Source organism: Anomaloglossus baeobatrachus, chromosome 1 (genome assembly GCF_048569485.1).
Source record: "Anomaloglossus baeobatrachus isolate aAnoBae1 chromosome 1, aAnoBae1.hap1, whole genome shotgun sequence".
Lineage (NCBI taxonomy): Eukaryota > Metazoa > Chordata > Amphibia > Anura > Aromobatidae > Anomaloglossus > Anomaloglossus baeobatrachus.
Window position 1 is genome coordinate 91,297,288 of NC_134353.1, and position 19,888 is coordinate 91,317,175.

The 19,888-nt window shown below is 40.1% G+C and overlaps 1 protein-coding gene across 3 annotated transcripts in view; it reads left to right on the forward strand.

Annotated features, from left to right (window-relative positions):
• Positions 1–1,720: 1,720 nt before the first annotated feature.
• SLIT2 (slit guidance ligand 2) overlaps positions 1,721–19,888 on the forward strand; it is a 474,993-nt gene continuing 456,825 nt past the window's right edge. For 2 of the 3 annotated variants that reach the window (XM_075346918.1, XM_075346919.1), the window contains exons 1-3: positions 1,723–2,451; positions 5,376–5,447; positions 8,789–8,860. In XM_075346918.1, the coding sequence (XP_075203033.1) occupies positions 2,246–2,451; positions 5,376–5,447; positions 8,789–8,860 (350 nt within the window). In that variant the 5' untranslated portion in view covers positions 1,723–2,245. Of the gene's footprint in view, positions 2,452–5,375; positions 5,448–8,788; positions 8,861–19,888 lie in introns of all 3 variants that reach the window. The other variant, XM_075346920.1, reaches the window with a different exon arrangement.

The following is a 19,888-nucleotide window of genomic DNA, read 5'->3' on the forward strand; positions in this document are numbered from 1 at the left end:
AAGTTATGGCTCTTGGAACAGTGGGAGGAAAAAACAATTATTATTATTACTACCACTAATAATAATAATTAGTAGTAGTAGTAGTAGTAGTAGTAGTAGTAGTAGTAGTAGTAGTAAAAATAATAAAAAATATAATAGTATTATTTTTTTCTTACTATTAGTATATTACTACCACCTCTAATAATAATAAAATAATATTAGTAGCAGTAGTAAAAATATTAATAATAAAAATATATTAATACTATTATTATTTTTACTACTACTACTACTACTACTACTACTTTTACCACTAATATTATTATTATATTTTTATTATTATTATTTATACTGTTACTACTACCACTAATAATAATAATAGTAGTATTAGTATAACATTTTTATTATTATTTTTACTAATATCACTAATAATAATAGTATTATTATATTTTTATTATTATTATTTTTACTGCTACTACTACCACTAATAATAATAGTAGTATTGTATTTTCATTATTATTATTATTTTTACTTACTACTACTACTACCCCAAATAATACTAATAATAATAATAATAATAATTTATTATTATTATTACTACGACTACCACTAATAGTATTATTATATTTTTTAATATTATTTTTAGTACTACTACTACTACTACTACTACTACTACTACTACTAATAATAATAATAATAATAATAATAACAATTATTGGTAGTAAAAAAATAATAATAAATATAATAACAATACTACTATTATTCTATTATTGGTATTATTATTATTATTATTATTATTATTATTATTATTATTATTATTATGACAACCACTAATAGTATTATTATATTTTTTAATATTATTTTTAGTAGTACTACTACTACTACTACTACTAATAATAATAATAATAATAATAATAATAATAATAATAATAACAATTATTGGTAGTAAAAAAAAATAATAATAAATATAATAACAATACTATTATTATATTATTATTATTATTATTATTATTATTATGCAATAATAAATATTTTAAACGTGATAAATACTACTAGTAATATAATCAAAGAAGATTGTATACCCCTTTCACATGTAAAGAGCCATGGAATTGATGGCGCTATAATAATAAATAATAATAATAATGATAAACAATATAACAATAATAAATGCCAACAAGTTCTGCTTTAACTTTAACATGTAAATTCTATAAACAATAAAATACAATATAGAAATACAGTACATTTGGGAAAATTAAACACACACAAAAAGGAAAAACCCTGTATATCTTAAAATGAAAGAGATACATCACAGGCTCCTGAAGTTGAAAGGGCCACTTTTTATCAGCCCAGACACCAGTATATCATTGCAGCAGGCCATCTGATGATCAGCAGATTGGCTCATTGATCGCATCTCACCAGCAGACCCATCATTGTTGACTTTGGAGTGGCAGATGGATAATGTGGTGAACAGCCAGGCATAATAAAATGACTTAGGAGCAGACTTGGAGGCAGAGTCTATCAGACCCCCCCATCCTCCACCAAAGCCTCCTGTGCTTTCAATAGAAAGGCTCTTCCCATGGTGGTGACGGATTGCATTGCAGCCCTGTAGGAGGCATTCATCTCCAAAGCAATGTGGTTTTGTGTGTTTAAGTGGGACTATGCTATTGGATTTGGAAGTGTCTGGTGTAAGGTGCTGCGCCTTTAAGAGCAGAGTGTTTGTTTAGAACCTCCTCCTCTCGCAGCTGCAATGTGCAGTTAGTTAGCCCAGGCTGAGGAGCAGCATGCACAGTGTATGCTCTGTATATGCAAGGCTGGGGTGACATGCTATGCAGGCAATGAAAGTAACTTACAGTGCCCAGACACCAGCCTGGCACAGCCTGCATGCCCCAAGCCTGAGGATATCAGAGTAACACAGGGCACAGCCTGGCGGAGATGCACAAATCCATTCACAGCCTGGAGGATTGCTCTGACTGCTGAAGGCACAATTCACATTCATCCCAGTGTCCACTGATGGGAATATAAAAGCTCAGGAAAAAAAGAGAGAAGTTGCTTTTTCCTTTTGCCCTTTGATATGTGCACAAGCCATGCATTTTGGATAAGCGAGTGTCGTGCCAGGTTACAAACTTGTGAATAAAACAAGTTCCTCAAGAGAGCCCGGGGTCCTGGCAGAACCTTAATTTTTACTTCTCTTTTTCTACGTTTTTGTTTTTTGGCATTTTGTGGTTGGGTATTTTTTTTTTTATTTTTTTTTATCCTTTTATTTAACCAAATGTTTTTGGGATTTGTGAAGAAGAAAATGTGTGGCATTGCTTTCTGGAAGCTGTCCATCTCCGTGGGGTTAGTGTTGGTGATCCTGAGTGAAGTGGCACCTCAGCCGTGCCCGGCTCAGTGCACATGTACCGGAACGACGGTGGACTGTCATGGGCTAAATCTGCGCAGCGTGCCACGCAACATCCCGAGGAATACCGAACGACTGTGAGTGTATCTCTCCTCTTATTATCTATTATTATGAGTTGATAAACACAGTACCCAGAATATAATCATTGTCTTCAAGTGTTTTTGTCTTGGACTCTCTTAAAGGATAATATTATTAGGGAACCTGTCAACTTAGATATGATTTTGGCTTTTGGAATGAGAGCAGAGCCCCTTAAAAGAAGCCCACTCTATATCCAAGAGCGAGCGTGGAAATGCTATGTAGATATGTGTCCATAAACTTACATACGTTTTTGGATTTTGGAAAAAGAGCAGAGACTTCCTAAAAAGAAGCCAACTCCATCTCCAAGAGAGTAGAAACGAAGGGTAGATACATGTCGAATACTTTAGCTACATCTCTGGAAAGAAAGCAGAGTGTCCCACTCTATCTCAGAGAGAGAATAGAAATACCATGTAGATGTCAAATAACTTAGATACCTTTTTGGATTTTGGAAAGAGAGCAGAGACCCCTAAAAAAAAGCTCTCTCCTTCAAAAGAGTAGAAATACCATGTAACTTAGATATATTTTTGAACAGAAAGCAAAGACCTCCAAAAAGAAGCCCACTCTGTCTCCGAGAGAGATTAGAATTGCCATGTAGATATGTCTGTCAACGTAGATATGTTTTTGGGTTTTCGAAAGAGAGCAGAGACCTCTAAAAGAAGCCCACTCTGTATCCGAGAGAGAGAATAGAAATGTCATGTAGATATGTGTCAGTTAACTTAGATACATTTTTGGAAAGAGAGCAGAGACCCCTAAAAGAAGCCCACTCTATCTTTGAGAGAGAATAGAAATGTCATAGCAGAGACCTCTAAAAGAAGCCCACTCTATCTCCGAGAGAGAGAGAAGAAATGTCATGTAGATATGTGTCAGTTAACTTAGATACATTTTTGGAAAGAGAGCGAGACCCCTAAAAGAAGCCCATTCTATCTCCGAGAGAGAGTAGAAATGTCATGTAGATATGTGTCGAATAACTTAGATACGTTTTTGGATTTTGGAAAGAGACCCCTAAAAGAAGCCCATTCTATCTCCGAGAGAGAGTAGAAATGCCATGTAGATATGTGTCATGGCTTTTAATATAACCTTGATCATATGGCTGTAACCATAATAGGTCTCTGATTACCATACTGATAATAACGTCAGCTAATACTAGCCAACATAGTGTTAATGTGATAAGGAGACTTTTTTTAGGCAAGTGCAATGCTCAATTTGGCTGAAATTCCAATTCTTCCCTTCAGTGGACCATGCTTTCCTCTCCCCCTCTACAGTCCTCGCAGTTTTTGAGCTCCACCATCATCAATATTTATGCATGACATAACAAATGGCGCAATAGCCTTCGCTCTTCACGGTGGCACCACTTCTCTCCAGCCATGGGACGCAAGGATCATTCATCCTGAAACAGTTTCCTAGTGTGCTGCAGATGTAAATCCTTCAAGCATTGGCTTTGCCTATAACACATTACTAGAGCACTTCAATCTCACAAGGGCAGAGTACATTACACAGTGTGGGTGACGTCAATCGTGGGATTGAGAAAGTGACCGGTCTATCAGCATCTCTTGGCTTGGCTGTTGCGAATGCCACTTGTTTTGGGTCATGATTAATACACGTTATAGGAAAGGCTTCTCCAGCAGATACCGTTTGGAGTGGGGAGGGGGGGGAATAAAAAGGTTCTTCTTTTTATCGTATTATAAAAAAAGTTCAAAAAAAGTAGTGGGAACTAAGTCAAATTCTAAACACGTTTTCGGAATCAAGACTTTTTCATCTGTTTATGGCTAAATCAACTCTTGCGGAATCTTCTTAAGATGTTGACAAGTCAAAGTTTAGGCAAATATTGCCCTTGACGTGTAGATATAATCTCTGAATAATATCATACTAAAGATATCTGGGGAAGTTTCCCCTTCTACATTTTTTTGTTTGTTGGTTTAAGGCTTCTGCGTGGTGCCGGCTAATCAGACATGTTTAAGGATAGTCAGTGCCCATGACAAAGGGTTAATTTCCAAAGCAATATACAGATTAGTGGAACCACATATCCATTATGGTGCGGCGTGAAATTCAAAAAAATACTCCAAAACAGATGGCCAAATACGTTTTCAACTTTTTAGGAAAAAAAAATAAATAGATGTAAAAGTTTGTTTTGACAGAGGGGTTAATTTGGAATTCGGTTTAGTTACTCTGGCCCTCATGAGGGCAAGGTTAATTTGAGATGTGATCTGAGATAGTAGGTAAAGTGTTACTGTGCAGACGCTGTATAAGTGCTAAAATAACACATATTATCTCATTTAAGCAGCGTGCTGGCGATTTCCTTTAAAATATCCCAAGAGTTAAACTTTTTTCTTTTTTTTTTTTGCCTAGTTTAGAATCTTTTGAAGTTCAAAGACTTGATACTGCCTTATTTTAACCCAGTCATGTTTATATTAGGAAATCATGCCATTATATCCCATAACCAGCCTTCCTGCTGTTATTACTTCTTAAATTAGTAAAAATGTTTTTATTGCTGCATGATTATGATGATCACTGGAATTTTTTGGGTTTTTTTTACGACTTTTGTAGCATTTAAATTCAAAAATTAAAAAAAAAATTACCGGTTGTGTTGTGGTGTTGACTTTTTTTTTTGGGAATATCTAACTAAAATTATTTTACGATGTTCTATTTTGCTTTTTTTTAATCTTTTGTAAAGTCTCCCTGGAAGACACTTTTGGAGCCTTCTTCGAGATAAGGCTTGGAAATGTGTTTTTGTTTTATCAGGTGAAGTTTGGAACTTGGTTATCTTTTAAGATAATAATGATCTCTTGCCAAAAAAAGTTTTAGTTGGCTATAAAGTTTTCAAAAACAGAAGTAAAAAGATAAAAATTGAAACATTACTAAAGTGTCTATGCTGTAATGTGAAACCCTTATAGATTTCTTAATCTTTGCTTTTTCATCTTTATAGTGATCTAAATGGAAATAATATTACAAGAATAACCAAGACAGATTTTGCGGGTCTGAGGCATCTACGTGTCTTGTGAGTATTTCTTATTCTCATGTGGATTCTTTGGAAGTGTACAAGGGTGTATAATACTTTTTAAAAAAACTTTTCTACAAATTTTTACTGGACGGAATATTAATTAAAAAAAATAATAATATGATGAGAAAATATTATGAGATTCTTTGGAAGGGTAAAGTGTCTATAATACTTTATAAAAATGTTTTAAAAAACTTTTACACAAATTTTTATTGGACATAATATTAATTAAAAAATAATAATATTATAAGAAAATATTATGACATTCTTTGGAAGGGTAAAGTGTCTATATATAAAAATGTTTTAAAAAACTTTTACACAAATTTTTATTGGACATAATATTAATTAAAAAATAATAATATGATAAAATATTATGACATTCTTTGGAAGGGTAAAGTGTCTATAATACTTTATAAAAACTTTTTTAAAAAACTTTTACACAAATTTTTATTGGACATAATATTAATAAAAAAAAATACAGTATAAGAAAATATTATGAGATTCTTTGGAAGGGTAAAGTGTCTATAATACTTTATAAAAACTTTTTTTAAAAAACTTTTATGCAAACTTTTACTAGACGTAATATTAATAAAAAAATAATACAATTATAAGAAAATATTATGAGCTTTTTTTGGAAGTGTAAAGTGTCTATAATACTTTTTAAAAACCTTTTAGAAAACTTTTCTACGAATTTTTATTGGACGTAATATTAATTAAAAATAATAATAATATTATGGGAAAATATTAGGAAATTCTTTAAGTGTAAAGTGTCTGTAATATTTTTTAAAAATCTTTTAAAAAAACTTTTACACAAATTTTTATTGGTCGGAATATTAATTTTAAACAAATAATAATATTATAAGATTCTTTGTAAGTGTAGTGTCTATAATAGTTGTTTTAAAAAATTTAAAAAACTTTGACACCAATTTTAATTGGGCGTAATATGAATAAAAAATAATATTTTAAGGAAATATTATAAGATTCTTTGGAAATGTAAAGTGTCTATAATATTTATTGTACATGATAATAATATAAAATATTATGAAATTCTTTGGAAGTGTAAAGGGTATATAATACTTTTAAAGAACATTTATAGAAATTTTTATTGGACGTAATATTAATTAAAAAAATAATAATATGAGAAAATATGATATATAGTTTGTGAGTTCCTGGGCATTGGGTAAAAATAAATAAATAAAATAATAATATTCTGAAAAAAAATTATGAGATTCTTTGGAAGTGTAAAGTGTCTATAATACTTTTTAAAAAAACTTTTACATTAATTTTTATTGTGCATAATATTAATTAAAGAAATAATATTATGCGAAAATACTCTTTTTTTATTGGGTGTAATATTAATTTTAAAAATATTATGAGATAACATGAGATTCTTTGGAAGTGTAAAGTGTCTATAATACTTTTTAAAAGACTTTCTACAAATTTTAAGGGACATAAAATTAATTAAACATAATAATAATGGAAAATATTATGAGATTGTTTGGAAGTGTAAAGTGACTAAAATACTTTTTAAAAAACTTTTATATAAATTTTAATTGGGCATAATATTAACTAAAAAAAATAATGATATGGGAAAATATGATATATAGTTTGTGAGTTCCTGGGCATTGGGTAAAAAAAAAAAGTAAATAAATAATATTATTATTATAAATTATTAAGTGATTCTTTGGAAGTGTGAATACTTTTTTAAAAACTTTTATACATATTTTATTGGACATAATATTAATTAAAAATAATATTATTATTATTATTATTATTTATTATAATAATAATATTTTTAATTAATATTATGTCCAATAAAATATGTATAAAAGTTTTTAAAAATTATGAGTAAATATTCTGAGATTGTTTGGAAGTGTGAAGTGCCTATAATACTTTTTTTCAAAAATTGTATACATATTTTATTGGACAGAATATTAATTAAAAATAGAAATAATAATATTAATATTATAGGAAACTTTTATGACATTCTTTGGAAGTGTAAAGTGTCTATAATACTTTTTATAAAAGTTTTACTCAAAATTTTATTGGACATAAAATTAACTAAGAAAAATATAAAATATTATGAGAAAATATGATATATAATTTGTGAGTTCATTGGCATTGAGTAATGTGCGGAAATAATGTTTCTTTTTCAATTCTAGAAGCAGCTTGAAGGATTTAAAAGTTACTTACCGTATGTTTATTAATAACATAACAGCTGTCATCTGCAAGTGATTAGTTATAATTGTCATTGTGTTCAAACACGTTTGCAGAAACATAACGCGTTCTGCTCAGTGTTATCTCTACCAACTATTGTTTTCAATTAAAAAGTACAAAAAAAAAAATAATCTGGTATACATTCCCTTTAAATAGTTATATAAGTGATGACAAATTAGAATTCCAAAAATGTTCTTTTTTTTTTTTTGTAGTTATACAAAACTTTTAGAAAATGTTGGAAAGAGTTTATTACAAGTTTAACCAGAGAAAAAAAATATAGTTATTCACTTTTATATAGTTTTGCTCAAACTCTTAAACTTTCTATATGTGTTTTTATGTATATATATACATATATATACCATATATATATATATATATATATATATATATATATATATATATATATATATATATATATATATAAATCTTTTTTTTTTTCTTCTTTTCTTTTTTTTATTATTTTACGTTATCATTAGTTTAGGTGTGGCTCCTGGATGTTTTATGTGTAATACATATATCATTCTTTTTAGGTTTGGCTTCTGGGTGTTTTATGTGTTATATATATATATATATATATATAACACATAAAACACCCAGAAGCCAAACCTAAAAAGAATGATATATGTATTACACATAAAACATCCAGGAGCCACACCTAAACTAATGATAACGTAAAATAATAAAAAAAAGAAAAGAAGAAAAAAAAAAGATTTTATATATATATATATATATATATATATATATATATATATATATATATATATATATATATATTTATTTTATTATTATTATTTTTTCATTATTATTATTTTTATTTTTTTAATTTATTATTATTTTACTTTATCATTTTCTTAAGCTTGGCTTCTGGATGTTTTATGTGTTTCTCTTCTGAAATAAAATACATTTTATGAAATTTATTTTTTGTAGTATTATTAATGAATTTTTTTTATGATTCTTTTATGAACTTTACATCACATTCCATTTTGGAATTGAAATGTACGACTTGATGAAACTCTAAAATGATGCCATCAGGCCTTTGTCATTATATAAAGACTGATGTGATGTTAATGCTTTGCTGATTAGTGCTGTATTAAACCACGTCCTCACTTTCTCTTTTTTTATAGGCAGCTTATGGAGAACAAGATTAGTACCATTGAAAGAGGAGCATTTCAAGACTTAAAAGAGCTGGATAGACTGTACGTATTTTCTATTTGCCTACTTAACTTTTTTTTTTGTCTTTTTTTCTGTGCGCTCCGAGCTTTTACATAAATGGAGAGATTAAATAATCCAAGTGGGAATTCATAATTTGTATATAAACTGTTCTACTTTCATAAATGCTGATTCAGAAAGTTTAATTTTAGAAGTTGGAAGTCCCCAGTATGTAAGAGTGTAAAAAAAGACTTCGCTTAAGCTAGGAAAGCTATTTCATTGCTTACTTTTCCCGGTAGAATTTTTTCATTTTTTTTTTTTTTTTTAATGATTTTTCTTTACATTTTATTTTTCTTCCAAACTACCAAATAACATAACTGTTTAGGAAACTTTTTGCAGAGTATTACAGATTATTATTCTTTTCCTATGCCAGTACTACCATATAATTAGGAGCTTTCAGTACGCATTATGTAAATCTCAATAGCTAGTATGGGTGAGGGCAGGCTTCCAGGAAATTGTCCTTCTTAATTAATAGAAACTAGGCAGGAAAACTGGATTAGCCAGTTTATTTACCTCCTCTTATTTGACTTAAACCACTGATTATGGGTCCACTGTGAATGATAATGGACAATTCAAGTGATGTAAATGTAATATGGTTGAAATATAATATATATATTGCCACGGCAGCTATGCCATGTAAATAGATACCAATAAATCTGGCAGTTTAACAGGAATGGGTTCTTTACAGTTAGAGCAGTCAGACTGTGGAATACCCTACTGCAAGAGGTAGTAATGCCTGACACTATAAGGGTATGTGCCCATGAAGCAGATATGATTTTCTGCACACAAACCTGCATGTTTTGGCAAAATGGTCCGATTCTCATTTTTGTGCTGGATCAGATTGTCATCAGTGTTTAGTGAGTTAGGCCCCTTTCACGTTGCGTTTTACCTTCCGCTCACAGGTCCCGTCAGAGCATCCGTCCGAACCGCTCCTCCCCCACTCTGCAAAGCGTGTTCCAGACGCATGCGCCCGACAGGGCCATTCACTGCTATGGAGCGCACTGCGTTAGCGTGTGCTCTGTTTTGTGCCATTTTTTGCACATATACGTTTCTGCAGACGGACACCCGAACGTAGTCCACCTACATAGAGAAAAACGCAATGTGAAAGGAGCCTAAGTCAGTTTTGGTCATCGGAATTTCATCAGTGAGTTTCTCCGAGCGATGTCCTTTATGTTTCACGGACACATGGACTTGTGATTTTGCTCTCAGACGCACATCAAAAATGGACATGATTCTGGGATTTTGGCAGACACATAGACTTTAATGGGTACATGTTCTAAACATGAAAATCACAGAATACGTAGATTATTAATGGACATCTGAATGAGGCCTTAGATTGTTGGCAGTTCCCACCAGAAATGTTTTGCTCAAATTTTAGCTGTCCATGCTCATCAGATTAATGTTGGCAGGGTCTTCTGAAAATCAAATTTCTATAGAGGTCTCAGATGCCTACTGATACTGGCATATATCATAGGAGATAAGAATTGGGCATTTCAATCTTTGCCAAAAGACATTCAATGACTTGTGTCCTTACCAGCTGAAAAACAATGTATGCTTGGTCATGTTTATATGGCGTTTACCTGATATCTGACTGTTTTCTCATGTATATGGCTTTTAACTTACTGTATCTACTTGAGTATAAGCTGAGTTTCAGCACATTTTTTTATGCTGAAAAAGTTCCCCTCGGCTTATACTTGAGTGAAGGTCACTTCCAGATTATAAGATACATTTTTTTCCCCCCAAACTGGGAAGAAAATGGGGGTGCGTCTTATAATCTGGATGGCGTGGCGGGAACTCAGGACGGAGGCTTGGCGATACTTTGGCTCGGGACTATTGTGGTGATGTCGCGACTCAGGAGGGTCGGCGATACTGGGGGCTAAGGGGTGTCACAGTGGACCCCATTCAACCTGCCAGCGGGCTGTGGACTCCGTTGAGCTGGCCGGCGATTGACTTCAAGAAAATGGCCATAGAAGTGGTGTGGGCAGATTGAGATCTCAATAGCCAAGGTCTCAATCTGTGCATGTGATTCTTCTGCAGCCATTCTCTTGAGGTCTATCACGTCAACCGCCGGCAAGCTCAGTGGAGCACGTAGCCTGCGTTAGGTTCAATGGTGCCCATCACAACACCCCTGATCCCCCTTTATTGCCAATGCTCCTTAGCTGCAACACCCCCGAGCTATAAGTATTGCCGACCTTCCGTCCTGTGAGACCCCTGAGCCGCAGACACCCCTGTCCTCTAAGCACGCAGTATCGCCAACCCAGCCTCCTGAGCCGCAGACACCCCTGTCCGCTAAGCCCGCAGCATTACCGACCCAGCCTCCTGAGCTGAAGAAACCCCTGTCCTCTAAGCCCGTAGCATCGCCGACCCAGCCTCCTGAGCCACGGACACCCCAGTCCTCTAAGCCTGCAGCATCGCCGACTCAGCCTCCTGAGCCACGGACACCCCAGTCCTCTAAGCCCGTAGCATCGCTGACCCAGCCTCCTGAGCCGAGGACACCCCCGCCATCTAAGCCTGCAGCATCGCCGACTCAGCCTCCTGAGTCTGGAGAGCTAATTAATATAAGACACTAGGATTATAAGAAGGACCCCCATTTTAACAGTAAAATTTTTTTTTCCAATTTTCCTTCTCTAAATTTGGGGTTTGTCTTATAATTTTAGGCTTATACTCGTTTCAATAAATTTACCAAGTATTTTGTGGTAAGCTTGGGAGCCTTGACGTAAGCCCCCGTCACATTTAGCGACTTACCAGCGATTCTGAAAACGATGCAAACTGATAAGGATCTCTGGTAAGTCGCTGGGAGGTCGCTGGTGAGATGTCACACAGTCAGACCTTACCAACGACTCAGTAACGATACAGGTCGCAGTAGCGACCTGTATAACGATCTCTGCTGTCATTTGGACCCTGTCACACAGTGTCAAATGTAACGATGCGTCCTGCCCAGCAGGACATCGCCTTTGAAGAAAACGTTCAGCAACGACCGGCGACCTCACAGCAGGGGCCAGGTCATTGCTGGATGTCACACACAGCGACATCGCTAGCAAGATCGCTGTTGCGTCCCAAGAACCATGACTCAGCAGCGATGTCGCTTAAGGTACCATCGCACTAAGCAACATCGCTAGTAATATCGCTGCTGAGGCACAACTTGCTAGCGATGTTGCTGTGTGTGACATCCAGCAACAACTTGGCCCCTGCTGTGAGGTCGCTGGTTGTTGCTGAATGTCCTGGACCATTTTTTAGTTGTTGCTCTTCCGCTGTGAAGCACACATCGCTGTGTGTGACAGCGACAGAGCAACAACTAAATGTGCAGTGAGCCGGCTTCTGCGGACGCTGGTAACCAATGTAAATATCGGGTAACCAAGAAGCCCTTCCCTTGGTTACCCGATATTTACCTTCGTTACCAGCGTCCGCTGCTCTCACGCTGTCAGTGCCGGCTCCCTGCACACGTACCAGAGTACACATCGGGTAATTAACCCGATGTGTACTGTGGCTAGGTGTGCAGGGAGCCAGCGCTAAGTGGTGTGCGCTGGTAACCAAGGTAAATATCGGGTTGGTTACCCGATATTTACCTTAGTTACCAAGCGCAGCATGCTTCCACGTGTAGCAGCGCTCCCTGCCAGGTCAGGTTGCTGGTGGGATCGCTGGAGCGTCGCTTAGTGTGACATCTCACCAGCGACCTCCTAGCAACTTACCAGCGATCCCTATCAGGTTGTATCGTTGTTGGGATCGCTGGTAAAGGTGGCTTTACACACTGCAACATCGCAAACGACATCGCTGTAACGTCACCGGTTTTGTGACGTAATAGCGGCCTCCCCAGCGACATTGCAGTGTGTGAAACACATCAGCGACCTGGCCCCTGCTGTGAAGTTGCTGATCGCTACAAATCATTCAGGACCATTCTTTGGTCCTTTGTTTCCCGCTGTGCAGCATGATCGCTAGAAAGTCTCAGTGTGTAAAGGGGACTTAAATGTGCAGGCAGCAGGAGCCGGCTTCTGCGGACACTGGTAACCACGGTAAACATCGGGTAACCAAGAAGCCCTGTCCTTGGTTACCCGATACTTACCTTCATTACCAGCCTCCGCCGCTCTCACTGTCAGTGCCGGCTCCTGCTCCTTGCACGTGTAGCAGAGTACACATCGGGTAATTAACCCCTTGTGTGCTGTAACTAGGAGAGCAGGGAGCCAGCGCTAAGCAGTGTGCGCTGCTCCTTGCTCTCTGCACGTGTAGCTACAGCACACATCGGGTAATTAACCCAATGTGTGCTGTAACTAGGAGAGCAGGGAGCCAGCGCTAAGCGGTGTGCGCGGCTCCCTGCTCTCTGCACGTGTAGCTACACCACACATCGGGTAATTAACCCGATGTGTTCTGTAACCAGGAGAGCAGGGAGCCAGCGCTAAGCGGTGTGCGCTGCTCCCTGCTCTCTGCACGTGTAGCTGCATGCGCTGGTAACCAAGGTAAATATCGGGTTGGTTACCCGATATTTACCTTAGTTACCAAGCACAGCATCGCTTCAGTGCGTCGCTGCTGGCTGGGGGCTGGTCACTGGTTGCTGGTGACAGCTCACCAGCAACCTGTGTAGCGATGCTCCAGCGATCCCTGCCAGGTAAGGTTGCTGGTGGGATCGCTGGAGCGTCTGACTGTGTGACCTCTCACCAGCAACCTCCTAGCAACTTACCAGCGATCCCTATCAGGTTGTATCATTGTTGGGATCGCTGGTAAGTTGTTTAGTGTGACGGTACCATAGGCTATGTGTGCACGTTGCGTAAATACATGCAGTTACGCTGCGCTTTGTAGCGCAGCGTAACTGCATGCGTCCTGCGTCCCCTGCGCAGTCTATGGAGATTGTGCAGGGGCCCTGCGCACGTGGCGTTTTAGAGAGCAGCGCTTCGGCTACTGCCGAAGCGCTGCGTTCTAAGAAGTGACATGTCACTTCTTCTGTGCGCTTTGCCGGCAGCCCCTGCTCTGTCTATGGCAGGAGCTGCAGGCAGAGCGCATGGAATCGGCTTTTTTTTTTTCACTACGGACATTTCTGCAGCGATATAAAGCGCACATGTGCTCTTCAGATCGCTGCAGAAATTTCTGCAGTGAGTGTACGCAACGTGCGCACATAGCCTTAAGTTGTTTAGTGTGACTGGGGCTTTAGTGAGACGTGGTCTTTATACTCGAGTATATATGGTAATTGATACTTATGGAATCTCCTTTAAAAGACCCTGTATCATAAAATAATTAAGCACTGAGGTCAACTATGTGTTTCTTCTAGTGGTGCCAGGTAATAATCAACCTTCAGAGGTTTATCAAGTCACCACTTTATCTCATGAAGTCCTTTTGCTGATCATTAGATTACATTTTTTTTTTAAAGACCCCTTAATCCATTTTATTTTGTGAGAGTGGTATAATGAGGTTTAAATCCTTGACATGTTATCAGAGATGAGTCTTCTTTGTTTTCTCCAGTGTTTTGTGTGATGACATCATTACACCAATGTTTAAATGTAGACATTCCTGCCATGTCCCAGATAAGAGCCATAAATGACAGTAACCTGTGATTACAGAAAAGATAGCGTGTATATGAAAGGCTACAGTCTAGTGTGTATGTTCTTGTGTGGTTCTTGGGAGAATTTCTCCTTCATTATTTTGCACATTAGTTTAGTTGACTGCATGGTGAAATTTTTAAAAAAGGTCAGAAAAAAAAGTTAGATGTTTGCATAGTTTATAACAAGTCCATCCAAAGCCATTCATGATGCAAACGTCTCAATGTTATCTCAATATAGCCAACAATTTAACTTCTCCAATTACTGTAGAGATAATGGACATGACCAGATCATGGCTCTGGAATGCACAGAGACGTAAAAGAATTCCCGTAGACTTCCGTGAGGCTATATAGTTTTATGCCTTCCATTTCATAAAAATATATATAGATATTGATTTGATGGGTTCCATATGTCATAATATGGAGATGTATGCAACTAAAATATGGCATCATATGGAGGTAGCCTATAGATCATACAGAATACCAACTGAACTATTTCTGGGAAGCGTAAAACTAAATAAACGCTAGGATACAACAGAAAAAACAAATTCGGTTTCAATCAGATTGTGTAGTGTGTAAAAGCCCCTATAATCTAGCTGATAATCGGCCAAATGAGGGTTTGTAAGATTGTCTGGATCGTTGGCCTTGTGAATGTGCCATCACTCAGCCAATGAACCTACTCAATTAATTTATTCACTTATATAGCGCCATTAATTCCACAGTGCTTTACAGACATCATCATCGCTGTCCTCATTGGGTCTCACAATATAAAATCCCTATCAGTATGTCTTTGGAGTGTTGGAGGAAACTTGAAAATTGGAAGAAACCCACGTAAACAAGGGGAGAACATACAGACTCCTTGTAAAGTCTTTGGTTGGATATGAACCCAGGATCCAAAGACCCCAGTGCTGAAAAGCTACCTGGCTGCCCTAAAAAGATAATAATTGTGTAGCCTGAGGATGTGCTGTCAACAGTATGCAAACTATATGTAGATTAAAGGATCAAGTCAGATATATTATTCCCCTCCTGATTTGCCTATATAAATGGGCCTGTATACGAACATAGACACACTTGTTATATTCGATTGCCATTCATCTGTTAGGGCCAGGTGGACGGGTAGACCCAGGAGGTGGATCCACTGGGCCGAACACCTTACTGAAGGCAAGGGGTCCGGTAGCCGGAGCACTACAGGTGGTAGGACAGTCCGTGCAAAAGAGTGGAATGCAGAAGTCCCTGGGACCACGGAGTCACTGATGGTAGTCCGGGTGACGGAGCTCAGGTTCGGAGGCCGAGATGTTGTCAGGCAGAGTCCGGAACCGATGGAGCGAGAGGATGGATCACCACAGGGATCAAAGATGGTACGGACTGACGGGATGGCAGATAGTCAGCGTTCGGGGTTCAGGAATCGGCAGGACCGGATGGCGAGGCAGGAGCGGCTCTAGAAGAGAGATAGGTGAGTATATCACAGAGACAAGGAGACCTGACTCCTAGCTTAGGAAACACGAAGAACAGGCCCCGCCTACTTGGACATTAAACCCCTTTATACCCTGTACCTGTGTGTTCAATTTCCTGTCAGTGGACTCTGGCCCTTTAAGAGAGGGTCAATGACCGCGCGCGCGCCCTAATGCGCATGCGCGAGGCCCGTGTGCCAGAAGCCAGGGCAGGGAGCGGTGAGCAGAAAGCAGGAGAGCCGGGCTGGGGCTGAGTAGCCGACGGGCGCCGGGAGCGGGGACCGGGCCGCCCGGGGACCGCAGGCGATGGAGGCTGGAGACCGGGGAGCGGGGGACGCCGGACAAAGGAGCCGGGGAGCAGAGCAGGGGACCCGGAGAGCGTGACAGTACCCCCCCCCCCCCCACGCCCTCTCCCCGCAACCGGGACAGGAAGGCACGGATCAGGGGAGTACCCACATGCTCCCGGGGTTCCCAGGACCTATCCTCAGGACCATACCCTGCCCAGTCCACCAGGAAGAACTGTCGGCCCCGTACGGTTTTCATGGCCACGATATCCCTTACCGCATAGATGTCATCATCGGCAATAGGAGGAGGAGCCGAACTGGCAGCAGCGGAGAAGGGACCAAGGACAACCGGCTTGAGCAGGCAGACGTGGAAGGAGTTGGGTATCCTCAACGTGGCCGGGAGCTGCAGCTTGTAGGAGACCTAATTTATTCTGCAGAGGACTTTAAACGGCCCGATGTAGCGAGGACCCAGCTTGTAGGATGGTAGCTTCAATCGGACGTACTTGGAAGCAAGCCAGACGAGATCTCCTGGAGAGAAACACGGAGGATCCAGACGCCTCTTGTCTGCGTGTCTCTTCATACGCAGGGAAGGACGTCCAAGGGACGCCTTGACAGAGTCCCAAATTGTTGCAAAGTCACGGGCTACAGCATCAGCAGCAGGGACATCCGAGGAAGAGGATACAGGTAATGGGACAGAAGGCTGAAGTCCGTAAACGACATGGAAGGGAGAGCTGGAGGAGGACTCACTGACGTGGTGGTTATGGGAGAATTCAGCCCAAGGAAGAAGCGTGGACCAGTCGTCATGATGGGCGTTGACGTAGTGACGTAAGAAGGAGGTCAAGATCTGATTGACTCGTTCCACTTGGCCATTCGACTGAGGATGGTAGGCTAAAGAAAAGTCCAGAGTCACTCCCAGATTGTAATACTATTGTATGTTTGAGGATTTCGATAGCGTTAGGGCAATGACAGCCAGAGACGAGTTTGTGGTACAAGATGTTTTTATGATATGTAACCACGGTAGATACACAACGGAAATACACAGTATAACAAACACAAAAAAAATACCTTTCTGAAATGGAGCGAAGGGGATTCCCGGGGCCACGCACCGGACTCCCCCAGGGAGACCACCAGAGCGAACCCCTATACAGGGACTGTCCGGCAATCAACCCCGGAAGGCCTAAATGCGGTGCAGCCGGGACACAAGGGGCAAGCGGTAAAGTCCAGAAGTGTCCGTACGGAATGAAAGTCCAGAATGGTTATGAACCGGAAGAAACCGGGCAGACGTGCTGACAAAAGACGGCAGACGGAGTCCGGGCACAGTTTGAAGAAACCGGGTATGGTCCAGAGTCGGTCGGTAGATTTCCAGGAGGATCCAAAGGTAATCAAGTAGCAGCAGCAGCAAAGCAGGAGCACACAGCAAGCAGTATACTCAGGCACTGGACTAAGCTTAGAGGCGGCCTTTTAAGCAGCTGGACAGGAAGTAGGGCAACAGAACACAAAACTCCATGTTAACTGAGGGCAAGCTTTTTCAAAAGAGGACTGGAAAACCCGGAAACCTGACATTACTCCCCCCCCCCCAGAAACGGCCTCAGGACGGGTCAGGGCCCGGCTTGTCCGGGTACCGTCGATGAAACTGAGCGATCTTCCGTGGTGCTCGAATGTTACCCACCGGTTCCCAGGAATCGTCCTCGGGGGCGTACCCCTGCCAACGTACCAGATACTGAAGCCGACGACGATGAAGCCGGGAGTCAATAATGTCCTCAACCACGAACTGCTCCTCGCCGTCGACCATCACAGGCGGAGGAGGAGGCACGACACGACCATGAAACGTATTGGGAGAGACGGATTTGAGGAGAGAAACATGAAAGACCGGGTGTACCTTTAGATGGTGCGGTAACCGCAGCCGACAGGCCACAGGGCTCACGATCCCGGTGATCTTGAACGGACCGATGAATTTTTGTCCCAGTTTCTGCGAAGGAACACCCAATCTCAGGTTCTTGGTGGACAACCATACAGAGTCCCCTACCTTATACATGGGTGCCGGTCTCCGGTGAGCGTCTGCCGACCTCTTGTAACGCTCCTGAGCTGTAGCCACAGTGTCCTTCAGAACCTCCAGATTTTGTCGTAGCTCTGTTAATCTGTCCTCCACCGCAGGCACTGAGACCGCAACCGGTGACCTAGGCAAAATAGTCGGATGGTAACCCAAGTTAGCAAAGAAGGGCGTTACCTTAGTGGAGCTGCTCTGAGTGTTGTTATACGAGAACTCCGCCAACGGAAGCATCTTCAACCAATCGTCCTGCAGATGGCTGACATAACAGCGAAGGTATTGTTCCAGGGTTTGATTGGTCCGTTCGGTTTGCCCATTTGTCTGAGGATGGTATGCAGAAGACAAACAGACATCAATCTGGAGTGCCGTACAAAACCCCTTCCAGAACCTAGACGTGAACTGCACGCCCCGGTCAGAGAGGATCTCGTCTGGTACCCCATGCAATCGGAATACGTTCTGGATAACCAGATCCACTGTCTCTGCGGCTGAGGGAAGACCGGCACACGGAATAAAGTGAGCAGCTTTAGTCAACCGATCCACCACCACTAAAATGGTATTGTGACCGTCTGAGACGGGCAACTCCACAATAAAATCCATTGAGATAGACCCCCAAGGGCGAGATGGCACGGGTAACGGTTGGAGGAGTCCTGTAGGAGCCACACGAGGGACCTTGCACCGGGCACAAACCACACATGAGTGGACATAGTCCTTTACGTCCTTTAAACAGGTAGGCCACCAGAAAAAAACGGTTCAGAAATTCCTGCGTCTTCTGTACCCCCCTATGACCAGCCAACACGGAGTCATGGACCAACTTGAGAACCCGAAGTCTTACGGCCTCCGGGACATAAATGCGTCGCTCTCTCAACCACACACCATTCCGAAGAACAAGAGTTACATCATTCGGGGGGGCAGCAAGAAATACGTCACCATCATAGGCCAGCTTGATGTCCTTCCACAAGTCCTGGATTACTCCAACGAAATTGGCATCCGATAACACGGTCTGAGACGGGGTTCCAGGCACGGAGTCCACGGCGTGGATTCGGGACAAGGCATCGGCTTTCCCATTACGTGAACCTGGACGGTATGTAACGACAAAATTGAACTGGTTAAGGAATAGGCTCCAACGGGCTTGCCGTGGAGACAGGCACCTGGCAGACTTAAGAAATTCCAGATTACGATGATCTGTGAGTACTATCACTTGCTGCGCGGCTCCCTGTAAGTGGTGTCTCCATTCCTTGAAAGCGGAAATAAGCGCTAACAATTCCTTGTCCGCAATGTCATAGTTCCTTTCTGCAGGGGACAACCGGCGGGAAAAGAAAGCACACGGATGTAAGAGACTCTTGTCCCCAGTCCTTTGTGAAAGGATGGCCCCTAATGCGTAGTCGGAAGCGTCGACTTCCACGATAAAGGGAAGTGCGGGATTCGGATGTACCAATATAGGCGCTGAGGTAAAACAAACCTTGAGACGATGGAAAGCTTCCTGGGCCTGGGCGGACCACACAAACTTCTGTCCTTTCTTGGTTAACAGAGTGATGGGACGAACGATCTCTGAAAAATTACGGATAAAATGTCGGTAAAAGTTGGCAAAACCGACAAAGCGTTGTACCTCCTTGATGTTCCCCGGTTCCGGCCAGTCTAGAATTGCTTGTATCTTGCCAGACTCCATGTTCAGTCCCTGAGGAGAGATGACATAACCTAAGAATTGTATT